The 21,457-nt window shown below is 41.0% G+C and overlaps 1 protein-coding gene across 2 annotated transcripts in view; it reads right to left on the bottom strand.

Annotated features, from left to right (window-relative positions):
* Window positions 1-1,776: 1,776 nt before the first annotated feature.
* The window catches only part of PLPPR1 (phospholipid phosphatase related 1), a 124,696-nt gene continuing 105,015 nt past the window's right edge, over window positions 1,777-21,457 (bottom strand). For both annotated transcript variants that reach the window (XM_033086562.1, XM_033086561.1), the window contains 5 exons: window positions 19,294-19,426; window positions 10,498-10,748; window positions 5,111-5,287; window positions 3,132-3,263; window positions 1,777-1,865 (listed from right to left, as the gene is read on the bottom strand). In XM_033086562.1, coding sequence (XP_032942453.1) covers window positions 1,833-1,865; window positions 3,132-3,263; window positions 5,111-5,287; window positions 10,498-10,748; window positions 19,294-19,426 — 726 coding nt within the window. In that variant the 3' untranslated portion in view covers window positions 1,777-1,832. The remainder of the gene's footprint in view (window positions 1,866-3,131; window positions 3,264-5,110; window positions 5,288-10,497; window positions 10,749-19,293; window positions 19,427-21,457) is intronic.

Below are 21,457 nucleotides of genomic sequence, written 5' to 3'. Positions count from 1 at the left end.
TTCCAGATTTTCTTTGTGTCATAGGCAAATGAAAGACTGACTCAGGCATTTGTTTTCTTGATAATTTTTTTTTTTCTGTTTTGGAAAAAATATACAAAAAAAAAAGCCAAGAAGAACCAACATGGAAATGTGAGGTAAACATTCCAGTAAAGTACAGAGGCTCCATTCTTTAAAGGACACACACAGCAGTTATCACCATGCTAGAAGAATGAGATGCAGGAAAATCATAGAAACAGTGAAAAATCATTTAATGAAGCCTTTGCCCCAGTTCTAACCATTGTAAATGGGCTTTTTTTTGGTTGTTCTTCCCATCCCCAACCCATACTTAATTGTCTTTATAATGCTTAGACAAAGTTGTTAAATTGTAAAATAGCAGTTTTGATATAAATTCTGTATGGCAGAATTTACAAAAAATGCAGACTGCTATTAAAGACTCAGCTTGCTTTCTTTTCTTTCTTTCTTTCCTTCTTTCTTTCTTTCTTTCTTTCTCTCTTTCTTTCTCTCTCGTTTTTCTTTCTTTCTTTCTTTCTTTCTTTCTTTCTTTCTTTCTTTCTTTCTTTCTTTCTTTCTTTCTTTCTTTCTTTCTTTCTTTCTTTCTTTCTTTCTTTCTTTCTTTCTTTCTTTCTTTCTTTCTTTCTTTCTTTCTTTCTTTCTTTCTTTCTTTCTTTCTTTCTTTCTTTCTTTCTTTCTTTCTTTCTTTCTTTCTTTCTTTCTTTCTTTCTTTCTTTCTTTCTTTCTTTCTTCTGCCTTTCTTTTTTCTGTCTTTCTTTCTTTTTTTTCCTTGACTTCTCAAAGCCCCTCAGGAAAAAAATACATTTTGGGTGGCAAAATTGGCTTTTTGGCTATGCCAATCTGAATGGCAAGGAATGCCGCCCTGGTAAAGGAGTGGTGTCACTTTTCCTTTGCACCAGTGTCACTAGTTACCCCACAAATCTATGATGAAGTGATGAAAACTTAAAGCACAGCCTCAGCCCCGCAGTGGTGGCTGTATATCCCCATAGTCAATTCCTGAAGCCAGGTTTCACTGGGAGCTTTAGCTGGGCCTCGGGGAGGAATGAGGATCTAGGGAGATGTTATAGTCAGCTCACATGCTATCAGCTACTACTGTAAATTTTGACATCTGGTCTGTCTATACTGCAGACCAAGGATGTTGTTTTAGTTATTCTTCAATAACTGGCATAATCACTCACACCAGAACAATCAGGTTTGATTCAGTGAGGTGCTTAAGGATATGCTTCTAGTCTGGAAACTGGGTGGTAAATGAAATCCATTAACTCTTAGGGAACACTTAAGCAGCTCACTGAATCAAGGATAGATTTTTGTTTCTCGTCAATAGAATCATTCAGGTTAGATTCCTGATCACTGTTATTTTAATATGAATTAAATATATGCAATTACTTCAAATCCATGCTGAATTTACTCAGATGAGAATCTGACTCAGCACTTCTTATGGTAAGAAAAGGTAAAAGTGAATTTTTTTCTGCCAAGATATATAAATTCAAAACTGAGAAGAAAAAAAATTGTGTACAAATATCACATAACAACATCAACAATTCCATAGATGTAGTTTCTCAGTGCACACTTTAAACAAGAAAAGGTTTTTTTTTGTTCTTTTTCTGTTTTGCTTTTAAAGTCTGGCATAATAATATTAAAGCTGACAAAAAATCAGGGCAAGCTACATCACTTCCTCATACAAAAAAAGTACAAAACATTAGCCTCTAACTAGACATAACATAATACTGGTCATCACAGTTAGACATTTAGTAACTGTGTGTCTTGGAGTATTTTACTGGAGGGTAGTAAAAAATAGCTTCAGCTGCTGATCTCCCATCTCAGGTTACTTCAGTCATAGAGGCAGAGTGATTCTGCAAAGAGGAAAAGACAAACACATGAATGTTTGTATACAACAGTCTGGCACTCACATACCCTACTAGTGTGCAAAAGCAATGGGAAAAACACTCGCTCATAAAACCTACATTGTAGATGTATGGTCAATAATTATAATTTAATAAAATTATCTTGTTGATTTCTGGTGGACATCAACAGTTAAAGTCCAGTCCCTACCTGCACTTCACAGTCCGGTAGCTATAAACATCTGACTGGACAAAATTTTTCTCACAGCTCATGGATGTTTTCACCTGCTCAGCCCTTCTGTCTACACAACACAAAGTGGATATATAAAGTGGCACTTAGTTTCTGGATGTAAAGCCATCGAGAGAACATCTAATGCACACAGTTCTGTACATTTAGTGGAAAGTCTTCCAGTAACTCTTTGCCTAATCAAAATTGACTCTTCAATTAAGCAAACTATTTCAGGACATTAGAGACAGTATTCTCCCCGTTATTTTTTTAAATTCCTCTTTTTAGTGTATTTCACAAAGGGTTTAACAAAAGTTGCTACTGATCTTGCCACACGTCGTATGTGACAGGCCATCAATAAAGGAAGTACAATTTAAAGACCAAATAAATTGCACCAATGCAATTCAGATAACTCATAAACTAAAGTTTCTCCCTGTTCCCAGAATTTCTTGGCAGGTTGCATTTACTTGTCTGTTTTGAAAGGACTGGGTATGATGCAGTTATACCAACACAAACCATTTAAAGTTAGTATTTTTAACAGAAACACTATCAATATTGATGTTCCCACTAGCTATTTTTTGCAGGCTTGAAAGAATGCTAGTATGATGACTTAGCGACAGAAAAGAGTGTATTATTTCTTCTTATTATAGAAGATAGTGAACAGTAACAAGGATAAAAAACCTAATCTCTGTATTATTTGTGAGGACAGACTAGTTTATCCTCAGAAAAGAGTAAATCCTTCATAAACCCCAAAAACTTTCTGGAATGTAATTAGGCAGAATTATTTTTACTTTTCTCTCAGTCTTCTATTCTAAGCAAAAGTTTGTGAGGTGTGTGAAATCCTACTTCTTTAGCTGTGGATATGTATGGGGGCAGATGATCTACAGCATTTGGTAGTTTCAGGGATAAATGCCTTGAAACAAACTCTGCTGTGATGCAGATTCACTCTGTTCAATGGACTTGAAATGAGGCATGTGTAGTCAGGTACAAAACTACTTTTTACTCTGATGCAACAGAAAATATGCTTGGTGATGGTCTGAGATTTACAGTACCTGTGCACTCAGTGTCTCCAGAGGACTCTCCACCCTGGGAAAAGCCATTAGTGGCATTCCTCGGGGGTCTTCAGGCTTCGGTTTGGAAGGAGCTGCATGACTGCCCTTAAAGTTATGGACAACACATATCCCCTGTGTAATGCAGAAAGAAAACCAGAGTGAGATCCTCAGGAAAAACCTGGAGGGAGAATTACCGGGGGGGGCACAACTGGAAGAATTTAACCTGGGCTTGGGTTCAAGGCATCATCTGTCTCAGCCATGGGCTGCAGTGTGTTTACTGACACAGCTGGGCATGATGGACTGCCTTGGTGATGAACCATTCTGAGCCTTTTTACATTCTACACTGGACACAGCAGAGACCCCCATATACGCCTTATCATCCCAGAACAACAGGCTACCCAAGTTATGCCCTTTACTGGCCAAATACTCCCTTCAAACTCTGACTTTGTCACTTCCAAACAGTTAACACAGCTCTGTGGATGGCTGAATCTCCCTCACATCTGGATGAGACTATTTAGCACCACTCCTGCATGCTCCCAGCACCACCACTGTAGTGTTTATCCCACAAATCCCTCCCTTATGCATGACAGCACCCACATGGTCATGGTGATGTCAGTAAGAGCAACCAGGCATGGCCGTGGGTAGCTTGAGGACGTGTGAAAAAAAAAGATACGCAGGAGCTGATAAATTTGCTGGTGGAGTGATTCCTGCAGCCAGCAAGGAGCTGGCTGCTCTCCTTCACTGTCACAGACCTGAGCAAAAACCAGGTAGCAGCCTGGGTGGGTGCTGTGCCAGCAGGATTGGTGCCAGGGATCTGACAGTACCCCTCTGGGGAGACCCCTTCCACCACTCTGAAATTCAGCTTGTGACACTTGCAGGGTGCCAGAAGGTCTGCAGGGTCAAAATACAGCTGGGGACAGGCTGTCACTGCCACCAACAGGTACTGGGAGCACAGACACTGTCCAGAACTGATAGATGGGACAACTGCCTCTTAAATAGCATGGGTGAGATTTAAATTGCCCTTCCCAGCAGGAACCAGACAAACTGTTCACATTAAAGTCAAGGAGATTCAGGTCAGAGGCTGTAGACATATTTTTATCTGAAATGAGCACAGGAATAAATGATGCTTGAAGGTCTGTTGTTGTGGCTTTTCCAAGTACAGAATAGAAAAAAAATCAGTGACAGGACAATTGAGATTTAAGGGATCTCTGAAACTTAATCCCTCCTGATTACAGGGATAAAGTGTCTGTTGGTATGCAGAGGATAGTTTTGAAGCATATTTTGATTAAATGGAACCAGGCACATTTCTTGGTAATAGTAAGAATGACCTGGACTTGCTGCATGAGTAAATCCTTAGCAAGAGACCTCCCACCAAACGAAACATTTAAACCACACAGCCCACCGGACAGCCAGTTACACTCAAGAGTCTGGAGAGTCTTCTCCTAGATTTTGTAGGAAGGCCTTTGATACATTTTAGTATGTTTGGTTATCCTTTGAGGGGGGGAACAATTTAAGCTTGACTCTAAAAGCAAAGGGAGGTAGTTTTATCTCCAAGGGAATTTATCCTGACTTTCCCTTCTATTACACTTCTTTTATGGTCCAAAACAAAATGGAGAACCAGGATCACAGTGCAGAGCCCCAGAAAACACCTTCTACCTCACATTTTTCCCAGATAAAAGGCACACAGAAGGGTTTTGCAATACAGACAGGGAGTCTCAAGTACACCCTCCCTTTGATATTGAAATCTACACCACCTTTTGAAGCATTTTCTGGAACAGATCAAGTAACAACATGTAGAGTAATTAAAATAATTGGAATATATGAAATGCACAAATGCTACCAAATTAGACTTACCAACTAGTATGAATCTGATTACATATTAGGAATTTCTTTGATAATACTTTTAATTAGATGGGGCTAGAATTATCTTTTTTTAACTGGTATTTTTAAAAGGAACATGGAAGGACTGGTGGACTTACCAGAAACAAGGCTACAGCACTCCCCAGGATGAAGCCTGCAATCACATCTGAGCAGTGGTTTCGATACTCAGACACTCGATTTAGCCCAGTGAGAAAGGCAGCACAGAGGGTTCCCAGACACAGCACGGGCTTGGCTAGCCTGCTACTCTTTGTTTTAATTGTGCTTGTGATGTACATCTGTAAGAAAGGGCAAACCAAAAATAAAAGGGGTTGCACCAAAAATGCATCTTTCCCACCTGGACAAATCCTAAATCAGCAAGGATGTGACAATCCCCATGATTCATTAAAAAAAACCAAAAACAACCATTGGGAAATGGAGGAAGAGGTTTCAGGTAATTCAGAGGACACTTTTAGGAGTACAAACCCAGTACTGTTAAATGATGTGAAATATCCTCTTGCATTTACACACTGGACCTTTCCTGAGCAGTTAAGCACAGGCTCAGCTTTACTGATTTTGTGCAAGTCTCAGCTTGTATGGTGGCAAACACGCACTCTGAATGCACATGACTGTTTGCAGAGAGACTCAGGAATTCATGCTTATACTCCTGCAGGAACTGCAATGTGCAGAAGATGGAGTGCTTAGAATCTATATGAACTAACTGCTCCAGTTTCCTAGGTAGTGTTAAGTTTAAGGAACAGAGAACACTGAGAGAAACCATTCCAGCAATTTCCCCTACAAGATGAAAGGAAACACACAGTATGAGAGGTTTCTTTCAAACAAACTTGATTTTGAGAATGTAATTCCAGAGCATGAAGTTTCACTGTCCTCCAAATATTTTTTTAATGAACCCCACATGTTTCTGGCAGTTTGTTGGGAATTTTTTTAATACCTTCTGACAGACAGTAAAAATGTATGGGTCATTGGTGCCAGAGCCACAAAATAACAAAATGAAGCAAACTAAACCTGATTGCAAAGAAATTCATTAAAATGCTTTTCAGCCAATAAGTATGTAATCCTGCATGATTTCCAAAGCTTTGATAATTTGAGATGTTCCTGCTGGCTTTGTTCTTCACACCTGAACCCGACTGCACCAGATGCCTTATAACAGTGAGCACTAGGTGGCAACCTTGCCCCAGGCTTGGCTGGCAGGTTAAGCTGCACCTATCAAAACTCACATTACGGTTCTTTGGAAACAATAGGGGGGAAAAAATAAAATCATTGACACTGCGTGAATAATTACCACCCACCCTTTCGTCCTATGACTCCTTCTACTCAATTCAATCGAGCAATAGGGAGCCAGATTGCTTTCCTGTTCCCCACCAAAGCACTACTGCTGTTTGCAGCGTCCACAGGAACACCCATCACCTCTTTAAAGTAAGAATGAAGTCCTGATGTGACAGCTGTGGACCCCAGCTGCAGGAAACAACCAACACGTGCTTGTTTCCTTACAGGTATGCGATGAAGCGGGATCTTTGGGTTACCCACGTGGGAGGGTTCTCTTTGTCACAGATGGGAAGTATCTGCAATTGGAGTTTCACACATCTTGGCAAGAAAATGTAAATTTGTAGTAAAAAGAATATTTTTAGCAAGGAAGGTAATCAACGATGTGAACAGATTGCTGAGGGAAATCTGTTAATCCCTTATGAGGAGGGTTTTAAACAAGACAAACTGTTTTCCCAGAAGATGGGCTCCAGTTTATCCCTAAGTCACACACTATGTTCAGAACACTGGAAGAGCTTCTCCTTTGTGATCAGACTTCCCAGTCATTGCAACCTGATCTTTATCGCCCCGGCCCAAAAGCCGAGATATTTTTTAAGAATTCCCACAGTATCTACCCACGTTTAGAGAATGGTTTCAGAGATTTGTGCAAGAGACCAAAATCTCAAAGCCACTTACATTTGGTTTCACTGGATGGCCCATTAGCAGAGTATCTCCCACGGAGATAAGGATCACTGCCCCACCTGGTCACAACAGATGGTGATAGAATAGATACTTGGATCACATCCTGTATTTAACCCAAGACAGCATGGCTGGTGTGATTGTTACTAATTTATTACTTTATTGTGCGCGGATCCTCGCTGCAAAAAAAAGTGTGCTTTATAGTCCAGTACACTTTATATATGGACAAAGTTCGGAGATTTGCCGACTCCCGGAGGTGCACCTTATAATCCGGTGTGCCTTATACTTGTGAAATTACTGTAATCAGGATTGCAGCAGTATTTGCTGTAGTGTCCTCTGCTATTCAGAATTTCCAAATCTTGGAGGATTCATGTCCAGGTGCAGAGAGACCCAGAGAGGCTGACTTCACTCATGGGGTGGATTGTGGTGGTGCATCTCTCCCCCTCCCCTAACTGCACTATGAGCTGAGAAGTGCTCATTAAGCCTCGGCCTTAACAAGCTGCACCTGAACTAAGGCCCTGTTGAGCATATGAGAAACACTGTCTGTTCCCAGGAACTAACAGGTGTCTAACAAGCACCTGTTTTTCAATGAACAGCCTTGGAAACTTATTTTTCTTCCCTGAATAACAACCAAGTGGTTGTTATAATGTTTTTCTTAAATGAACCTTTAAACAAAGTTACTGACTGATATCGTCGCTACAATGGAAAATTACCAAAACTTAAACCCACTCTCTTGGGGTCCTCTAAACAAGGGTCCAAAGTGAGATCTTTTTGAGTTCATGACTCCCAGAAGATAAGGGGGTAATGTGGATGTCTCAAACACCAATAACCAGATGGCTGTGGAGGAAACCAAGGACTGTTGGAAATAACAGACAAGAATTGCTGGTAATAACCAAGGATAATTGTTATTAACATGGCCATGAGAAATAATCATGTTTTGGCTGGAGAGGGGGGGCAGAGATAGGGCATTTTTCTGTGACAAACAACTACTGCACAGCACAGGAAATGGGCATGGACTATAGGGTGGGATTAAAACTACCCAAGACCCTTGAAGCCCTCCACCCATTTCCAGAAAGACTGGAAGAATGGATTCCACATGATAATTAATTTACAAAGAAAGTGAGAAACCCATCTTTGGGGTGAGGAAACCTGCCCATGAAAAGGTATCCTCCAAAGCCCAGGCAGCGTCCCTAAGACCCTGGACATCTCATGGGCTGGGCTAAAGCAGGTGGATTGATGCTGAAACCAGGAGTGACATCCCATCAGCTGGATTCATGCTGGAACCAAGAATCGTGTTCTCTTTTTCTAACCATTTTTCTAACCATTTATTTTTCCTTGGAAAAGGAATTGAAATTCATGTGAGTGCACAGCAGCTTGCACTAGGTAGAGTGACTGGCATCTCTTTCTCTGATCATTCTGGGAGACGGATATATTTCTTTAGATGACATTCTTACGTTTTATAAGTATGGAAGCCAGGGCTGCCAGGCCTTTTCTCTTTTCCCCACTTAAGGTATACAAGATTCATTTCAACCGGCAGAGATCACAGAAGTGATGCTTTGGGATCGCCTCAGTTTCTTTAGAAGGTGATAAAGAAAAATCTAGTTGATTAAATATAAACCTGAGATTATAAAAAACCAAAAATAAACACCAAAACACCACAAAGCCAAACCAGTCACAGCAGGAGTGTTTTTAGTAGCAGATTAATGAAGAAGTGAGTACAGAGACATCTGCACAGAATACTTGAGGTTCAGTGAAGGGAAGAGATTCCCAGATCTCATAAGACATTTATAAAATGAGAACCACGTCTGTGTTGGTTCCATTCTCCAGCCTCCTCATGTTGTACCTGTTCTACTTTCCTTGCTCCAGAGCTCAATTCTTTGGCTTTATGCAAAACACAGCTATTACTAAGCAAATAACCTGTGTTTTATGTTCAGTATACCACATTATAATGCATACTAGAATCAGCATGAGACTTCTCAAAAAATTGTGCACAGCACAATTATTAAGCAAAGCAGGATATGAGCAATCCATTTCTTGCGTAATGCTCATGTTATTCCCAGCTGACAGACAAAGAAAAGAGGAGTGACAACTTTTTTAGTCCTAGAAGGTGACTTCAGGCAGAGAACTGCACTGAAATTGGACTGTGGGCTGAAATGCTTTAAGGGCAAACTTTCATGACCTTGTGGCTCAGAAGGAGTTCCATGTCCTGGCTCCATCTGACATCTTTGTGAAAAGTGCAGGCCCATAGCAGATACTCCTGAAAAGCCAGAGCTCAGAAACACTAAACTATTTGAGGCTTAGGCTCAGGAAGGAAAAACAGCGTTACCCTTCAGCTGTAGAAGTCAGCCTGTTGTAGAAAATTTGCCTTCCTAGGAAACAAGGGAGACTGGGCAAGGAAAGTCCATGAAAGGATGTAATTGGCTTAGGACAGAACCAGGACTAAGCCTGACCCTGGAATTTCCACCCTAGAGTTTATCATGGTGCAAACAACTGCTACAGTCATGTTGAGATTATGGTGAGCTCTACTTCACACATGGTTGCACATTGTTCAGAAGTAATGTGCACAAAATGTTCCAGGCTTTCCAAACAGTTCCCAACAAATACGAATCAAAGGAGTTACAGTTTATTTCTCCATCATTATTCACACAACATCTAGTTCAAACAGATGGACATTGAAACAGCAGTGGGTGGACTCTTCATTTTAAAAGTAATATTATGGCGTTTCATTCATCTGCTATCAAGAGCACAGGGCAAAATACTCAGTAAATACCCTATCTTTAATAACTTTAAGGCTTTTCTTGCATACTGATAACCAACAGACTCTGACACTACTCTGAATCAGCTATAGGGAAAGACCTAGGTTAATGCACTTTGAGATCAGAAGTAGGTTAAGTCCCTGGATCTTTGTGGCAAAATCATCAAGGTTTTCTGCTTTGTTAGTAAGATTCTTGGATCAATTTTCAAGAATCACAGAAACTAGCCAGAGAACACAAAGGAGCCGCTGATGTGTTTCATCAATGACTTCATAATTTCCCTCTTGATTGCCCGGCAGCATCACCTTGTCAGTATGTCAGCTGGGGTACATTTCTCTGTGATAACAACAAAATTGTCACCGAGTTTTATTAGAACCCTCCTTGCAATGTGAGTTCAGGTCCTAAACAAGGGAAGCAAAATTCATCCTAAGTTCAGACACCCAGTGAAAGGGCACAGTTTGAATTTTAAGTTTTCAACAACACATGTAGTGATCCAGAAGTTGTTTAAGGATCATCTTCATTTTAATGCTCATGAGACAGGGTCAGGGAGAAAAGCAGACTGAATGAGAAAATCAGCAGCAAAGACAAGTTTAGGACCTCATGCCTCCTATGAGCATTTGCTCATACCAGTACTGGTAAAATGGAGAAAGAAGGGGATCTTCCCCTACTGATAAAGAAAAAGGCTCCCCCCAAAACAACACTCTTTGTCTCCAAAAATCCATTGTAAGAAAAATGCCCCATCTAGATGCACATGAGAAACCTCATGCAAGTGAGCAGTCATCACTGGCACCCACCGTGGCATATAAAGCTGAGTAGATGCTCAAAGCAGCATGTTTGGATGGAAAAGATCTCCTGGCCTTCTCAATCACCTCCACATCTCCCGTGCAGATGTTGCCATTGTTTATGAACTGGTGGTGGGCCCGACAGTCGTTTCCAGTGTAGTTGGGTTTGCACACAGTCAGGAAGTAGGGAGCCAAGTTCCCAGTCACAACCTGGCCAGCATTTACAAAGATGTCAGTGGCAAAAAGTCCAAATGCAAACACTCCTGTGAGGAAAGGTTAAAAATAGTGATTATTCAAACAGGCTTAGAGAACAGCACTATACCTGAGAGGGAAAGACTCAATGAGAGTAGTATCATGTACTTAAAACCAATTTGTGACCAAGAAAATGGGATCTCTGAACCTGAAAGAGTAGTGTAGTGCTAAGACACAATACTTCTCTTATCAACATAACCACCTAGGATTAAGTGCCTTTTGGATTTTGACTATTTTCCACCTTGATGTTGAAGATTTAAAATCCTGACCTAGCAATATTCAGCATGTACTTTTGGAAGCAATCCAATGCTTTGCTCCGGAACAGAGCTGCAATTCAGCTCATGTCATCAGGATCACATCCTGTAATTCACTTGAATGCAGGAACTTTTCCAGGGTTGTGAAGCATCTCTTGATCAATACTGCAGTTGTCACATCCTTCACTGACTCCCCTTGAGTGTTATCAATACCTGCTACAGCTGCTATGAACATAGGAGGATCTTTCAGATGCATGTAATGCCTACATACCAAAGGTACAGAACAGCACGCTTGCAAAATTACCAAACCCAAATGTTCTAAAAGATTAAATCAACTCTCCTCTTCCCCTTCTCACCACTAAGGTTGATTAAAGCATCAGAAAAATGTGGAACAAATAAATACTGACTTCTGATGTAGGAATATTGAGGGTCATGCTTTCTCCCTTCAGTAGCTCTGTAAGCAAAAGTCAGTAAATTATAAATTATCTGATATTGTTATGTATTTAAATAAGACCAAGAGCTGGAAGCTCCAGGGAAATCATCTTAGGAAACCTGTGATAAAATCTTAAGAGCTGGAACCTCCATGAACGTAACATCTTCACTGCTTATCTATACTGAGTTAAAAAAAGATTAAAAGGCTGCTCTAGTCTGAGACACAAAAAATATGAGGAACTCAATGCAGCATGTACTGAGAGTAACATAAAATAAAACTATAACTAAAATGGACTTGTTGTACAAGTGTTGAGTGGGGCTTGCCTGTGCCAGTTGGTCAGAGATATGTTTGGTGTCACTGTGGCACAAATCCTTTGCTGGGGTACTGATGGGAAGAGCCCTTCCCTTGGGAAACACCCTGGAGGGGCTGCAGGACTGCAGAGCTGTTCATCCTAACCATCCTTCCCCAAGGTCAGCAAGGGGCATCAAGAAGTAAGATGATTCTGGAGGTTGAATGTATTACTGTTCTTCGTGTATGTTTATTTTTATTTATTCTTAATGAACTGGTATGTGATCATGGATTAAAAAAGCCAGTGGTGGCCAAAGAAGGAGGCTGCCTTCCTCTGGTTTTAGGCTGCAGGACTGGCCCCTTTCTTTACAATGGTGTGAGAGTTTTCCTCCCTTTATCTTGCTAAGTGTGTTTAAAAGGAGAAATTTTCCCCCTAGAAAATTTCAAATCCATGGTTTTCCACAGCCATTAAGAACTTCTCACCTGTATTAGTTAGTGCACAAGCAAGTTCAAAGGAAAAAGGCAAAAGGGCATCTTTTTCTGATGAAACAGCTAAAGTTATGACAGAGATGAATCTAGTTTTATATACAGCACTCTGTCAAAATTTTATTTTTTTTGGCACAGCTTGCTTGAAATAGCAACTTTCTGATGTGCTGTGCAAATTACAGGGAGCACAGCAAGGATTATCACCTAGCTTTTACAATAATTAGGGGAAATGTAAGTGTCAGGCAGTCTGGCTCATGCTCTTTATCATGTAAGTACAAGCCAAGAACCAAGACATTTCAGGAAAAGCTCACGAGCTACACAAAAGTATTTTGATCTCTAGGAAGTACATATATACAAAAGTACTTCTCTCCATTAAGGAAAGAAGTTTTAACACCTGCATTTTCTTAGTATGTAGTAGCACAGGAAGTGCTGGCTCAAACACAGCTGCCGAGGCCTGCAGTAATCTGGAGAAGAGCAGAGCAAGCCATGGCTGAAGCCTTGATCACATTCTGACTGTGGTGCATTTTGACTGCTACAGTTTCTCTCTCACAGCTCTGCCAAGCTGCGCTCTGTGAAAATCAAGCTATGTGCAGCAATGAGTCTGGCTGGCAGCGGTGTGACCCTCGCAGGGTGATTGAATCCCAGGTCTCTGGAGACATGGAGCAAGGGCTGGCTGTAATTGATTTAGAGGCTCTAACGCCAGTGTGCCTGGGCAGTGCTGGACTGCCTGATGGTTTTTGTACCTCAGGAATCCATCTGTTCCATGGATTTGTTCAGTGACCTACAGCAGCTAAACTAACTGACCAGAGCACAAAAATGCAGTGATGTGATTGCCAGCTTTTTAGAGACAGACAAATTTCTCTGAAAGGCTTCATGGGAAGGGCAACTAGCCCCAGCTCTTCAGGGTCATACAGCTCACATCCGTGATACAATGTCAGAGAGACAGAATGGGAGATATGCCTCTTCCAGACTTTGATACTCAGGTGTAATGGGAGGTGGTGTCATCCTGCTCAGCAGCAAGTGTTTTATTTCAGTGTGCTCACTGTGGCCCAGAAAACATGGGAATTAACTGTAGTGCAGAACTTGGCATATGCTGAGAAAAGATGGGAACAGTGAAAGGCACATGGGAAGCAGACCTACAGCTGCTCACTAGCAGAAAGGATGAAGGTTAATTGCAATTACCTAAAGCAAATCATTCCCCTCAGCCACTCATGTCACATAGTCTGGCTGCAAAAAGAAGCCTTTAAAGAAGAAGTAAAAGCTATGTCTGGAAAGGCCTCCTGACATCTTCTCACTGTACTGACTAGTCTCAGCTGTGTTTGTGTCTCAGGAGCAGCCAGAAAGAGGCGCCTAGAAGACAAAACAATAAGAAGAATATAACTGGGAGAGACAGATACTAGCCTAGATCAGATATAAGAGGGCAGGCTGTACTCCCTGCTACTCTCAAGAGATGAGATTTTAACATATCTTTACCTCCAGTGAGAAAGACAAAATAAATGTTCAAGCCAAAAAAAGAACAAACAAGAAAAGTCCTGTTGAAAAATGCTGAGGGCAGACAAAGTGAAGCTTGACTTTAAAGCATCATCTCACCTGAACTAACACTTGCCTTGGCAGAATAGTCTAAGTATTTAGCAGTTTCAGTTTTGAATGCTTAATTTTTAATTTCTCCATTTACACATCCCTCTAAATGACTGTCAAAAAGTCCTCCATGAACCCCTGACTTCTGGGCTCTCACCCACATCCTATTCTCATGTTCCATCTCCTATCAAGCTCCTTGTGTGGCTGCTCATCAGTGTTGCCACCTCCAGCTCTGCTGCTTTTTCTAACAGAGGTATCTGCCTGAAGAAGAATGCAGCTCTTCTCACTCACTGTAGTCTCAGTACAACCCTCTGTAATTAATGATCAAGCTCTGTTCTTCCACCCTGAATCTATGTAACATCAGTCACTGCAGCCACTTGTTGACTCCATGGAAACGCTCACTAGAGGCATTTAAAATGCCACTGATTTGAAAAAAAACTCGACATTGTGAAAAGACAAGTGAGAAGCCAGTTTGTGGAAAGAGGAATCAGGAAGTAGAAGGCTTTATTAAGGAAAAATGATGAAACCCTTAAGTAAAGTGACAGAAGAAACATGCATTGTTTCATGGGTTCATGAGACATCAGTAGCTGGCTCTTCAGTAATGTATCAACATGTTTTCTGCAAAGGATATTTATTTAGGTACCCTCTTTATCCCAGTCAATTCTCTGCATTTGTCACTCTCCATCTAACTTGCTTGGAAAATGTTCATATTTCATGTGCACGCTCATACTCACCTAACCCCTTTCCCACCCTTCTTTTTTTTTAAGAAGATTTTCATGGGAGAGTGTCCTTGGAAGGACTCAGGACTCTATGGCAATGATGATCCTTAGCCTATGTGAATGTTTTGCTGTAAGAATCCTGTGCATCCAATAAAGCCATACATTTTTAGCCCTGTGACTCAGACTCTGCTAAACCACCCTTCATCATTACATCTTAGAAAAAGACGTTAAAAGAGACCTGTATCATCAATCCATTTTACAACAGGAGAGATGGAGTTGAAGGGGAATTTATTGTCCTGTTGCCATGGCATCAGGAACAGGTTCAACATTAAGCTTCTGAGCACTCATAACCTCATCCTAAGATTGGCTTTGATCTTCCACTGAAGACCTCACAAAGCTCACTACTCCAGGGATCCACTACCTCCTGAATCTGCCTGCTTCTCCTGTGGGTGTCCTGCCTGGATACTGATATCCCCAGACATAAGAAGGAAGACACATGGTCTGACCATGCCAGAAGAAATTCAGTTCCCAGTGCAAAAGTACGCTGGAGGCTCAAGAATCCTTCTGGTAGATGCACAGGGTATCTTCCTTCCTCACTGCTTTCCCAACTACCAGTTTTCATGGAAGCAGCTGAGAGCCTGGCATCAAAGAGAACAGTAAGGACTGATTTGTCCCCAGCACAGTGTCCAATTCCTCACTGTGGAGGTCATTCAGAGATAACATCTGCAGTAGTTCAAGCTGCTGCAGCAGTTTAGATTCCAGGCAATACCCCAAATACAGCCTGAGCCCTATGGAAAGGCAGCCAGTTAATAACAGAAAATGCACTGTTTCACAGTGAACTTCAGATGCAAGGCAGACAGAAGGACAAGGTCAGGTAAGCCGTCTCGTGCAGCTGCTTAGGGAATTGACATCAGAGCTCTGGGGTATATCTATCCTAGTACAATAAACTCAATGTGTGCATAAATCTTGTAAACCTTTATTTGATGAACTAAAGTCTTAATTTGCTGAAATAAAGCCCTAATTTAATTATTTAGCTGCCCACTGTGAAGTGTCACCATGCTTTAGATTAAGTTGTCAGCAGAAGCTGATCTGCACCATTTGTTAACAGCAAATTATGCGCATCCAAAGTCAAAGCCACTGGTGACAAGCTGATGAAGCATGCTGAATTTCTAGATATCTGAACTAGAAAGGGGCTACTTGCATCTTATCAGGGCTTTGCAGGTAGACAACTTAATCACATGGATTAGAAACCTAATATAATGAAATGCAACACAATACATACCATAGTCACCCTGTCAGACTGGGTCAGGGAGGTCTGAATCCCTGATCTTGGGGGTATGATAGCAGCTGTACATAAAAAGACTAAAACCTTGGCCGAAATCATTCACCAAAATATTCTATAACCTCTGTTTGTAATACAAAGGATTAGGTAGAACACAGAAAAAATCCAAGGTGGAATGATGTTAACAAAGAACTGAATATGAAATTACAAGACAGAATGAATAAAAAAACAGAAAGCTGTGTATGCTCAAGTTGAGAGATAGAGAGAAAAGGCAGAGGCCCACAGAACAGCCACCCTTACCAATTAGCTTCTCAAAGATTCAGTACATAAACAGCAAGTTTTAGCACCAGAAATTGATGACAGAACTGCTGGGAAAGGTAGGGAGAGGAGAGAGGATGTGCTTAAAGTAAAGCAGTGCGGCAGCAACATATTAGAAAAAACTCTTCTGAAGAAATTGCACACCGCTAGTTTGACCTCAAAATCTTTTTTAAAAAGGTCTCTAAAAGCAACTGTAAAAAATACAAAGGAAAATGGAACAAATTGAAGCATACATCAAAGTCTGATGTTTCCAAGCTAAGCCAGCTTTTTTTCACTGATAAAGAAAGTGGTTTTCTAAATATAGGGAACATAGCAGGTTTTACCAATCTAGGCTGTGATAAAGGACTTGATATATACTGCAGCAAGGTGAGAGGCAGTCTTTTGCCACAAAAACAAACGTCAATCAGCATGAAGGATGCTGTCTGGGCCAGGAAGCAAGAAGAAATTGTGGTTCTGCTTCATGTAGACAAAGAATCAGGGAGAGATTTAATACAAAGCTCAACATTCAGAGTCATGACTAAACTCAGGGGAGAGGCTCTTAGAAACAGATGTGTGTTGAGACCTTGAGGAAAACAAGGAGGGAATCAACAGAGAGCACAGTAAACAAGATAGGAAAAAACAGAAAAGAAACATGGGGCTTTGTAAGCATTCCAGAAATGCTGTAGGCTTTTTGTTTTGCTCTACTTTCATAGTGCAAAAAAGTCCTTAATTCTGTATACATGAAGGAAAAGTAAGTGTAGAAAAGGTGAAATCTAGCAACCAAACCCAGAAGATCCAGTGGAGATCGTATTACAAGGGTCCTCGTCCTTCAAAGGACCAAAAGACAGCTTGAAGTTTCCCTTTTTGCATCTCTTTGCAAAATACAAATGAACGTCCAGTGAAGTATCTACGGTTCTCTTTTTTTTGTGGAAAGCACATTTAGACTACAATTCTTAAAATACTGTCTCTTCCCAGCAATTTCCATTACAGAGTTGGGAAGGCAGAAAAAGCCTCTTTACCCTCCTAAAATTTGGGACCAGCAACTCTCAAAAGTTCTCCATGATGTGCCCTGCAGATCAGACAGCAGTGTTCATTTTTCTTGACACATGAGAACCTAGACACATTGATTTTTCTCATCCTTTTGAATAGTATAAACAGCAGGGCCTTATAAGGCAATTTTCCAAGGAGTTAAGTAAATGCTTTTTGCAGGTACTCATTATGACTTGCTCAAACATCTGGGTACCAAAACTAAATTGGTAGCAAACCTTTTTGCAACAAGCCAAACTGCCTGCTAGGGAAGATAACTTACTTGCAAGAGAACTTAGCTAATCAGGTCTGTAACTTCTGGCTCTAAAGTTTATCAAGAGAAGGCACACACAGAGAAATCCATGTACAAGCAACCTGGCTGTCTTTGCAGAGCAAGCACTTTGGAAGCTTCATTTTGGAGTAGCCAGCTGTATGGAGCTAACTTTTCTGGATCATCCAGGCACAACTACTCCGTCCATGCCATGTTTTCAAAACACAGGTGAAATGCAAAATGAAAAACATGTAGTTATCTTCAGTTCCTTTCATTCATTATTTCATCCAACAAATTCTACTTCTCTCATTGCACTGCAGAGACAGGGAAAAGGTTTCAAAAGAAAACAAGCACATAGTGTAGTTTTTGACAAGGCAAAAACTTCAAGCTTTTTCTAATAATATTAACTTCATTCTTCTCAGGAAAATAAGCATGGGTGCTAAGCCAAGATTCATTTCCCTAGCATGGTTTATGTCCTACTACTCTCTGAGAGTCCACTGTAGAGAAACAACAGCATGAATGTTTAAGAATAAAGCTAACTGTAAGAAAACATACTGAGGAAGTACTTAACCTCCATGATCCACTCCAAGAGTATTTGATTGGGATTCTGCAGCATGCCAAATGTGCTGAACCAGTAAAAAGCCCCGAGTGGCCCAGCGGACACTGGTACTCTGCTTCTGTCTTAATGGTAGTTTGCTGTCCATCAATATATCCTGGCGGTTTTGTGAGTACAAGAGTGTTTTACTTTCAACTGCATTTCTGTGTCTTTTTGTTCCCACCAGCAGCACACAGATCAAGTAACAAAGCACATGGGGTTTGCTTCCACCTCCAAGGTGGCAAAAGGCACATTTCAGTCCCTACCTTCCATGCATAAAGCAGGAGGCACAGAGAGAGCTGAAGGAGAAGGAAAACCACAGTTTTCCTCCTTTGCAGCATACATTTGCTGATTATGAATATGCTAGCACAGGGTAAGACCTTCAACTCTATGCTCTGAGGAAGAACCCCTGCCTGCAGCCAGGGATGTGCTCCATGGAAGCAACACAACACTTGCCACCACCACAGCAGACATCATTCCATGTAAAGCTCTGAAATTCAGCAGTGACAGGGAAGAAGTGCCCCAGAGACTTTCAGCTTTTCTCCCCCATTGCTAGTTCTAGGTCAGACTGTGAACTGGGGCTCTGCTCTCTGTCAGAGGCAGTGTGTCAGGGTGTTCCACTTCTGAGAATGCACAAGGAGGGCAGTGCTGTGATGCTCTGTGGGCAAAGGTCCTCTTGGGCATTAGGGAGCCATCTGAGGAGCCATTGGCCCATGCCATCAGCCACACATCCCATCCCATGCATGAGCTTGGGACTCATCAACAGTGTGAAGAAGGTAAAGTGGTTTGCAAGCGCCACATAAAGCAACTTCCAAATGGTTTAATGACAGAACTCAATTTCTCAATGAAAACTCTAAGAAAAAGCAAATACAATGAAAACAGTATTATTTTGAAGTGAGCTCTGGGCTTTTTTACGCTGTGCTCAGCTGTACATTATGTGGCAGAGCTATGGATGTAAAATTTAGAGCTGAAAACAAAAATGCCAGACAGATGAGCTGATGAGGATAAATTTGTAACTAAAATGGGTAGCTCACATAAACTAGCAATGATGGATTTATTAATATAAGGATTTGTTTGGTAAAACCTTTCTTTAGGGGGTCTCAAAAAAGCATTAAGCTCAGCAGAATATGATCTAAACCAGCTCCAGCCAGCATGATATGGCAAATTTTGAAAGTTACCTTGGAAATCCTGAGGGGACTATCCCTCTAAGGTAGAAGATGCCTGCAAAGATTTCACAGCTTAATTAATTTTGTGATGTACTTTGTCAGGGTGTTTTGTCCTGGTTTGGTACAAGCAGGTCCAAGCTTGCAGTGCACAGCATGCTTACCTATAAAACGTATTATTCTTCGAAGCAGTGGGTTCAGATAACAGCACTCTCCAGTCAAAATAGTTTTCTCTTGAATAATGAGGGTTTCTCGGGTTGACTTTATGAAATACATGGATATCTCGCCAATAAAAATCTGCCAAGGAAAGGGAAAGAAACAGAACGTTAAAAATTACATAAGCAAACACTGAAACATGGGTGACTACTTCCAGCCCACAGACAGTGCTACACAGCTGTGTGTTTTGGGGAAACTGCACTTGTATTGTGGGGCTCAGCATTACTGACACACATCCAGCTCCCACCCTGGAGAGGGATCATTCCTGCACTCAGTGATGCAGAGACCCAGAGAAGCTGACTTCACTCATGGGGTGGATTGTGGTGATGCAGCGCTCCCCGCTTCCCGCTCCCCCCTCCCCTGGCTGCACTCTGAGCTGAGAAATGCTCATTAAGCCTCGGCCTTGATGAGCTGCACCTGGACTAAGCCACTATCGAGCATATCAGAAACACTGTCTGTTCCCAGGAACTCTGTTGCCTAACGAGCACCTGTGTTATCACAAACAGCCTTGAAAACTTATTTTTCTTCCCTGAATAACAACCCAAGTGAAATAATATTTTTTTTGTTGAACTTTCCAAAAAAGCTATGAACTTCAATTGTGCCCAGGGTGGAAGATTACCATAAGTAAAGCCCACTCTATTGTGACCTTCTAAACAATGATTCAAAGTGATCTCTCAATTCCCAGAAGATAAAAGTGTAATGTATATGTCTCGAACACCAATAGCTGGATGGCCATGAGGCCAGCCAAGGACTATTGGCAATAACACACCAGAAGTGTAGGTAATAACCAAGGACTGTTGTTATTGAAACACTGTGAGAAAGAACAATATTTAACTAAATATTCTATTACCAAAAATGAAGTCTCTGCAGAACTACTGATCATGATGTTAGCTGTGCTTATGTATTACATATCTGCATATGATCCAAACATTCTTGCTTTCTACAAATGTAATAGTTGCTTCTGATAGGAGTACGATCATTATTTCTTAAGCACTTAGAACTCATTTAGTTCTGTTGCACTGAGGCCTATCTACCCTCGCTAAAGCTGGACAGAATTTAATCACAGGCTTTAGAGGCAATGACAGTCCACACACAGCAGGAACTTCTGAAAATATCACCCATCATATTCTGTCAGCAGGCTTTAGAAAGGGAAACTGGGACCCTTTTACAAAGCAGAGTTTGTAATTAAAGTCTTTAATATAAAAAAAAAACCCCACCGGGGTGGAAGAATGGGCTTTTAAAGGGGAGCACTCAAAATTATTAATTTAATACATTATTACAGGACATACACAAGAGAAATCTATAGTATTAGGGAACTAGAGAAATACATAAGAGAAGTGTTTGTGTACACACACACAGGGTGACACAGACACCCAGAGCTAGTATAAATGTCAAGGAAGTCACTCTGCTGGAATGGTGTGTTGTTTCAAGGGCAACAATTTATCCTTACTAAGCCGGATGAGTGTCCTTATTGATTATTGACATTCAAGCCAAGTATGCTCAACCTCTTTATAATTCTACCCACTGATGGCAAGAGATGTGGAGCTGTAAAATGCATGTCGATAATGGCATCTGGAGGGGAGCTGATGCATGGGAGCTGCACTGAAATATAGCCTTTATCCCGTTTCACTCCATCTGCTCTTAACAGAATTGGCAAGCAGTTCAATAAGCTCAGCTCACTAACGACGGGGCTGGGAATTAAGAAAAAGACCATCTGCACTAAAGCAGTTTGAAAGTGACACTCTGTTTCAAACCGCTTATTATTTGAATTATTATGATGTTCAGAAGTTTGAATTACTGCTTTGGCTCTCTATCTGCCCATGGCTGTACATACACACTGAGAGACAATTCACACCCTGAGGGAATTCTATTCTATGAACACAAGGGCTACTTGACTTTAAAATATCTTAAACTTTTCAAATTCAAGAGACTTAGGTACAAAACATATTAATAGTCCTCCCGTAATAATACATCCATCTTTAAAATTCCTTTACATCAGAAGCTAACAGAATGTTTTCCTGCTTCAATTCCCACCTTTGTTTCTATAAACCTAGCTGTCTGGCATACTCCTAGCAAAGCCCATGTGCATAGATTAGTTCCACTTAGATTCGG

The sequence above is a fragment of the Catharus ustulatus genome (genome assembly GCF_009819885.2).
Source record: "Catharus ustulatus isolate bCatUst1 chromosome Z unlocalized genomic scaffold, bCatUst1.pri.v2 scaffold_29_arrow_ctg1, whole genome shotgun sequence".
NCBI classification, from domain to species: domain Eukaryota; kingdom Metazoa; phylum Chordata; class Aves; order Passeriformes; family Turdidae; genus Catharus; species Catharus ustulatus.
The sequence above is the reverse complement of the archived record's forward strand: the minus strand, read 5'-3'. Positions and strand labels throughout refer to the sequence as shown.